The sequence below is a fragment of the Carlito syrichta genome, unplaced genomic scaffold (genome assembly GCF_000164805.1).
Source record: "Carlito syrichta isolate Samal-C Ts95f unplaced genomic scaffold, Tarsius_syrichta-2.0.1 Scaffold314719, whole genome shotgun sequence".
Classification (NCBI taxonomy): Eukaryota; Metazoa; Chordata; class Mammalia; order Primates; family Tarsiidae; genus Carlito; species Carlito syrichta.
The window spans coordinates 204,020-212,141 of record NW_007258815.1 but is presented as its reverse complement, the minus strand read 5'-3'; the positions used below and the strand labels follow the sequence as shown (position 1 = coordinate 212,141).

Sequence of the window (8,122 nt, the reverse complement as noted above, 5' to 3'; positions counted from 1 at the left end):
TAATTTGTAATGGGCTTATAAAGACCCTGTGGTTTCTGACCTTAGTCACTTTTCCAGGTACTTTAATTTCCAGAAATCGGTTGCAATGGCCTCCAGCCTGGAAAGAGCACCTCAGGACAGGTATATATCTACAGAACAAGTTTTTTCTTCAGAACAGAAGAACAAGTTTTTGTCTCAGCCCAAAGCCCTTGAATTTGTATTGCTGTATGCGCTTTGCATACTATCCTTCTTTTTAGTACATCATTTTATCCCTCTAGTTATAAAGCTATAAAAGTTGCTTCTACAAGACTTTTCACACAGAACTGAGTTATTATAAACACTAGTTGGTGGGATAATCCTCCTATCTGTTAGGGAAGGAAAGGACAGTCAGAAGCATTAGCACTTGTTGGAATATTACATTATTCTGTCACTTGACCATATTATTCCTGTGGAATCTAAAATCAGGGTTCTACCAGTACCTGTTGCCCAAGATCATCTTTTTGAAGGCACCTCTGAGCTCTGGGCTCCGGAAGGCATATATCAAGGGGTCAATGACTGCATTGCACATAATTAACATGCCATTCACCTGGAAGAGAGACATGTAGCAAGCACAGTAAGGATTATCTGGGCAGAATGTCATCAAGAGGACATGAAGGACAAAGGGAGCCCAACAGAAGATAAAGACCCCAAGCAGGATGGTCAGTGTGATGGCCCCTTTCATGTTGGTTCCAGGGAGGGTGGAGATCTTCCTGGCATGGGAGCGGGCCAGCAGGAACATGTGCACATAGAGGCACAGGATGAAGACCAGCATCAGTGGGAACAGTGAGGTGAAGGTGATCACCGTGGGCACGTGATGGGAGAATATCACCATGGCTATGCCACTCCCCACGCAGAATGTCCAGATGACCATTAGAAGGATGACCGTGCGGCGCATGGTCATGATGTTGTGATAATGCAGAGCGTGGAAGATGGTGATGTAGCGGTCAACGGCAATCACGGACAGGCTGAAGATGGAGCCAAGCAGAGAGAGGATAAACATGGAGTCGATGATGTCATCAGCCATGCTTTCGAAATTGCCACGTGGCTTGAGATAGCCTGTATTTCTTAATATGATCAGGATATTTTCCAAGATCTTATACAGGCTGCCCAGCATATCAGAAACGGACAAGCTGCAAATGAAAAAGTACATGGGCAACTGGAGGTTCTTATTCTTAAGCACAGCCAGAAGGACGATCAAGTTCTCCAAAACTCCGACGATGGATATTGTGAAAAATATCTCTTCCGGCAAAACTACATGAGGACAGTCTGAATTATTTCTTGCTGTATCACTGATGTTTTCATAGGGCTTGATAATGTGCTTCATTTCTCTTACTTGTGGTCAAGGTAGGGATGTTACTTGGACTTCACAGAAGATTTGATTCTTCAGAATCTTTTCTATTTTGTAGCACTTGCTGGAGATCTGAAGTAAAAATCACTCAGTAACCTAAAAGAATATAGAAATATCAGTTTCACCATAAACATCCTAGAAGAAAATCTAGGAAAAACTTTTCTGGACATTGGCCTAGGAAGATCATTTATGATTAAGACCCTAAAAGCAAATGCAACAAAAATAAAAATAAATAAGTGGGACTTAATTAAACCAAAAATTGTCTGCACAGAAAAGGAAATAGCCAACAGGGTGAATAGGTGACCTACAGAAAGGGAGAAGATATTCAAAGATTATACATCTGACAAAGAACTGACATCCAGAATCTACAAAGAACTTAAACAAATCAGCAAGAAAAACACATAGCCCCATTAAAAAGTGGGCAAATGACACGAACAGATATCTCTCAAAAGAAGATATACAGATGGCCAACAAACATGAAAAAATGCTTAACAGCACTAATCATCAGGGAAATGCAAATTCAAACCACAAGGAGATACCTCACTACACCAGTCAGAATGACCATTATTGAAAAATCAAAAAACAATAGATGTTGGCACAGATTCAGTAAAAAGGGAACAGTTATATACTGTTGGTGGGAATATAGATTAGTACAAACTCTGTGGAAATTGGTATGGAGATTTCTCAAAGAACTAGAAGTATATCTCCCATATGATTCAGCAATCCTACTATTTGGTATCTACCCAAAGGAAAATAAGTCATTATACAAAGAAGACATCTGCATTTGTATGTTTATCACAGTACTATTGCACAGATGAGGAATCAATCTAAATGCTCAGTGGATAATAAAAATTTAGTTATATATACCAAGGAATACTATTCAGTCACAAAAATGAAACTAATGACTTTGCAGCAGCTTGGATGGAGTAGAGACCATCATCTCAAGTGAAGTCATGCAGGAGTGGAAAACCATGTTCTCACTTATAAGTGGGAGCTAAGATTAGGGTCTGAAAAGGCATATAGGATGATATAATGGACATTGGAGAGTCAGAAAAGGGAGGGTGGGAATGAGGGAAGGATAAAAAAATCACCTGTGGGGTATAATGTGCACTCGTGTGGGTGGCGAGTACACTTAGAGCTCAGACTTTTCACCTTTCTACAATGCATCCATGTAACCAACCATTTGTACCCCTAAAGCTACTGAATTTTTTTTTATAAAAGGGAATCGTTTGAAAATAGAATGCAAAATAGAAACTAGTCACATTAGCTTTAAGAAAACTCTGTACTATCCATAAAATACAATAATGTAATAACGTAAATAAGACAATTTACTGTGCCCTCATCTTAAGTACTTCATGAGAAACATTTTTTTTTTTTTTGAGTTGGAGTCTCACTCTTGTCTCCCAGGCTGGAGTGCAGTGGCATGCTCACGGCCACTGCAGCCTCGACCTGCTGGGCTTAGGCGATGCTTCTGCCTCAGCTTTCCAAGTAGTGTGAGTAACATTGTTAGTGGAGAGAGGGAGGGAGGGAGAGAGTTGGTTCAGTGGATTGGTGATATGCTTAGGTTGTCTCTTTCTCACTGCTTGTCTTCCTGTGTCACTGCCTGACCCAACATCGTTGTGGGATAAGGTGTTGATGTATCATTCCCAAAAATGACTGTGCAATACATATTACTACTTGTTTCAAAGATAGAAATCCCGGGCAAGGTAGTCTAGAGACTTCCAATATTTTTCAAGGTGTCTCTAGGTTGGAGTTGGATTGTCACAGCAGAAGTGTCCAGCTTGCCCTCATAGAAGGCCAGTTAGATTGTGGATGAACAACTGAGAAGTCTGTTCCTGGTGAGAGTATGTGAAATTCTTAGTGATTCTATTTCCAGATGGTGGTGTTAATGACTGAACACAGGCAGTTTTATGAAATAGATCAAACTTGCCTTTGCCAGTATCATGATTTTAAAGATAATATGCCCACAAATTATACTCTTCTCCAGAAGTGGAGTTAATTCTTCTCCACTCCACACTGGAGTGTCGGGGAAGCTGGCGCCATGTTGTAAGAAAGACAATATATCACTGGGGAGTAAAAATCTGGGAGTGAACCGGGCTCGGTAGCTCAGCCTGTAATCCCGCACCTTGGGAGGCTGAGGTAAGTGGATTTCCTGAGCCCGCGGGTTTGAGACCCACCTGGGCAACTTGGCGAGACCACATCTCTCCAATAAATCAAAAATTGGTGGGTGTGGTAGCGCGCGCCTGTAGTTCCAGCTACTTGGAAGACTGAGGCGGAAGAATCACCGGAGCCCGGCAGGTCAAGGCTGCGGTGGCCCAGAGCGGCCACTGCACTCCAGTCTGGGTGACAGAGTGAGACTCTAACTCAAAAAAAAAAAAAAAAAAATCTGGAGTGTAGCCCTAGATCCAAATCCACAGGGAACTCATTATTGTCTTACTCTACAGTTTTTCCTGGAAAGGAATTTATTACCCTGTAAAACTGGGGTCACAGGTCAAGTATTTAATGGGTATTTATGAGTTAGGCAGGTAGATGATTAGAGAAGGAAAGGATTGACAGAGGGTGGCTGCTGATTGGGTTCTGCCCAAGATGGTCAATTTATCCATTTACCTGAGACTCAAGGGGTTTTAAAAACTGAAAGTCCAGCGACCCAGGAAATCGTCCCAGGAAAACCAAATGATTAGTCATACTCCTTTTATCTGCTCAGGCCCTGGGAAGTCTGTGTGCTGGTATCATCCATCCATGTATCATCCATGTATGCTGGAGAAGTCTCTCAGAGGAGGCTAGGACCTGTGATGGTTAATTAAATGTATCAACTTGACTGAGCGTCACAGAACCCAGGTATTTGGTTACCGTTATCCTGAGTGTGTCTGTGAGAATGTTTTTGAATGAGACTGGTAGACGGAGTAGAGCAGATTGTCCTCCCTAACTTGGATGAGCCACATCCAATCAGTTGAAGGCCTGAACAGAACAAAAAAACTGAAAGGGACAGCCCTGAAGGTGTGAGGAGAGCTCCTCCTGCCTGAATGCCTGAGCTAAAACACGGGTCTCTTCCTGCCTTCCGACTGGAATTGAAACATCAGCTCTTGTTGGGGCTCAAGTTTGCCATCTTTCAGACTGGAGTCCAGCTTGCTGAATGTGGAACTTAGGACTGTTCAGCCTTCATAATTGTGCGAGCCAATTAATGTGTGTGTGTGTGTGTGTGTGTGTGTGTGTGTGTGCATAAATGGGGGCCCCCAAGCACCTAGAATTTATTTATTAAAAAATTGCGTATTTATTCTTACATGTTTAAGTTCCGGTCACCTTCAAAGTACTCTCCATTTGATGCAATACGCCCATTAAGATGCTTTTTCCACTGCTCAGAACAACTTTTGAACGCATCAATTTGGATGTGTTTTAGTGCTTCTGCTGTTTTTCTGTTTCACCTCTTCCACTTTGGCAAAATGTTTCCCTTTGAGGACTTTTTCATCGGGGGACACAAAACAGAAAAATCGCTTGGGGCAAGATCGGGCGAATAGGAAGGTTGGGGCGCCTGGAGTTATGCTGTTTGGGGCCAAAAGCTGTGGAACGCGCAGTGCGGGGTGGGCAGTTTGTTCGTGTCAATCACCCGCCATCAGTGGGCAAACACACTGAAAGGATCTCCAAAACAAATTCACTGGAGCCTCTCACAGCCTCTCACAACACCAGCTGGAATACTGATGCCCATGGATTCTTAGAACCCTTGTAATACAGGGGAAGCCTGGGCTACAAAGGACCGGCCCTCTAAAAACTAATTCGTTTTCTTCGCTGCCTCATGTATATCCTGTCGGTTTTTTTCTTCAGGAGAATCCTGACTCATACAGGGCCCAAGGTCTATGTTCAGCTTGACTCACTTAGGAGTCTCTGTCTGGACAGACACTTCGCTCTTACACGTCCATTGAATTGATCAGAATTGGTACACAGTTTCAACATGAAATGCATTTGATGGTAAAAATTGATCAAGAAAAAAATAAATGTTGAAAGAGATTCTGATGCTTTAGAGAATAGTTTCGTACCTCTTTCTACTTAACCCACTGTGCATTGCTGATGTGCCAATCCTATAAATCCAAGGAAGGGACCTGAATTTGGACAGAAATGTAGTGTAGCCATGGGGCCCTTCTTAACAGGCCATCAGGCAACCACTGCTACTATAAATTCATGGCTTGCTGCAAAAGCTGGTGGTAAGGACTGCAGACGGTGTGCAGTTCCACTTTGGTGGAAGGGCCAGTGATATTAACAACTGGGAACCTTTGTGAATGCTTACTATGCACTGGAAACCATCCTAATTCTCCACATTTATTCCTCGCAACTCTGTGAGGAAGGTGATATTTTTATCCTTGTCTGACAGTTCAGGAAATCAACCCAGAGAGGTTAGATAACTGCTCAAAGCCATGCTCTGGACAGTGGTGTAGAGAACCCACCCCATGATGACCAAACCACTCTCCTCTAGCACAGTAGCAAGGGGGTAGCAGCAACATATGTGAGAGATCTGTCTGGTGTCTGTCATCCTCCACTCCAGCCCAAATTGCTATAAAAATTGACATGGATTATTTTCTTCTTGACTGAGTGCCTTTCTTAGCACTGAGTAGGATTTGTAAATTACACCATCTTGCTATGCTCCCGTGGTTCACGTCTAGGTATTCCCTTCAAAAAATATTAAGTGACAACTAGAAGAAACAAAACTCACTTCACTTAAACTTCACCACGACCCTCTGTTGATTAGCATCAATGATCCAAAAAAATTCAAAAGTGTCTTTAGGCGGAACTTTGATAATGGTCTGCACCTATTCAAAGTCCTCTGCTGATCCTCTCACATCTATTTTTTTTTTTTTAAGTTTGTGTTTCACTCTGTCGCTTAGGCTAGAGAGCAGTGGCATGCTCACAGCCACCCCAGTGTCGACATGTTGGGCTCCGGCAATCCTTCCGCCTCAGCCTTCCAAGTAGCTGGAACTACAGGTGTGCGCTACCACCCCTGGCTAATTTTTTTGTTTTATTTATTTATTGTAGAGATAAGGTCTTGCCAAGTTCCCTGGGCTGGTCTTGAACCCTTGGGCTCCGGCAATCCACTCGCCTCAGCCTCCCAAAGTGCTGGGATTACAGACCAAGCCCAGTCCCATCTTCTTTTTTTGTGTCTTGATATCTTTACTCCAAACAGCTCTAAAGCTCTTTCACCTCTTTCTAGGATTTTCAGCAGTACATGTCCACCTTCTAGTTACACTGCTTCCCTCTGTCCAATACCCTGTTGAAACCTGCTTCGGGCAAAGCATAAGGCATTGGGACCCCAACCCTCGCTAACCCCTTTATCTCTTCCACTATGATCGCTTTTGGTGTAAAGCATTGCATCCATATGACCAGTATTCAAACATTTATGATCATTTTCTATATTTTAGGTTAGAAATGTATATTCAATTTGGGGACATTGTGCTTATAAATTTGTTTTCTTTTAATTTGGTAGAACCATAGAACACTATGGATGCTCAAATACTGATCAACTACCCCAGTTTAATACTCTTTCAATATGAGGCAAAGTTAAATTATTCATCATAGTAGGAAAATCTAATAGGTGTTTAAATTTTTTTTGACTATTTCTTTTTAAAAAGCAATATTTTTTTGTAAACATAAAAAGCAAAACAATTTTTACCATAATACTATAAGAAAGGGATTGGCAGTAGCAGGATATTGCCAGGGTGGCAGCAGGGGGACACAACATCAATAAGGATACCTGATCTCAAACCAGGCCAAGTGGGGACCAAAGGGAGGTCTAAACTTTACCTGTATGATGTCCACTTGTATACCGAATCCTGAATTGTACCCCACATCTTTAAAATAAAAAAAAATACATATATCCACACACACATATATCAAGACAACATTGCCTATCCATAAGATATTTAATGGTAAATAAAGATAAACCAGTTTGTTTTCTGTCTCCCACCGAACAGAATGTTAACACCAGTTTATTTTTCTAGCTCCAACTGTGAGATCTTTTTCCAAATTAATATCGGAAGACCTTATCTTCTCTGAGGAAATAGTTTTCTTTGCAATCATTCTTTATTTTTCCATTTGTTTTCTGAAAATGCCTTTTAGAATGCTGTTGTTCAATTCTTCAGGGTTTAGGGGAGACACACCCAGCTTTCTAGATCTTTCTAGGTGCAGTGTGAACACCACCCAGGAGAGCAGCCCAGCAACCAGCGTGCTCTCTGTAATGCTTCCAGGCATCTGGAACAATTGCTAGAACGAAGACCATGCAAAGCATGTTAGGACATGACACCAAGAATTATCATCCCATGATAAAGAGAGAGTGCATTTGCAGTAGGTGGCAGGTTTTTTCCTTTTGCTTCCTGTTGACTCTGGCTTTGGCATACTAGCCAGGCATCTGAACCTCTGGTTTCACTAGAGCGAAGTTAGGATGGAATGACTGTTGGCACTTTCTCAGAGAAGAGCACATGAATCGAGCTCCACTGTGACTAAGTGATCTTTAAATCTCAGTCTTATATTATTTTCACCTCTGGGATTAATTCCTTGCTTGAAGACCAAGCTCCCCCACCTTGAACTTGCAGAACTAAGATCTTAGGTGGCTCTGATTCCATGGTGTTCCCCAGAAAGCAGAAATGGGAAGGTAAATGAGGAAGGAGAAAAGAAGAAAGTGTTTCATGGCTTTAAAATCTGTGCTCAAGCTGGGCTCGGTGGCTCAGCCTGTAATCCCGCGCCTTTGGGAGGCTGAGATGAGTGGATTGCCTG

The 8,122-nt window shown here is 42.2% G+C and overlaps 1 protein-coding gene across 2 annotated transcripts in view; it reads right to left on the bottom strand.

The window, feature by feature from the left end:
- Positions 1-211: 211 nt before the first annotated feature.
- The window catches only part of MC2R (melanocortin 2 receptor), a 26,470-nt gene continuing 18,559 nt past the window's right edge, over positions 212-8,122 (bottom strand). Inside the window, exon 2 of one of the 2 annotated variants that reach the window (XM_008071774.1) lies at positions 212-1,462. In XM_008071774.1, coding sequence (XP_008069965.1) covers positions 449-1,342 — 894 coding nt within the window. In that variant the 5' untranslated portion in view covers positions 1,343-1,462 and the 3' untranslated portion in view covers positions 212-448. The remainder of the gene's footprint in view (positions 1,463-8,122) is intronic. The other variant, XM_008071773.1, reaches the window with a different exon arrangement.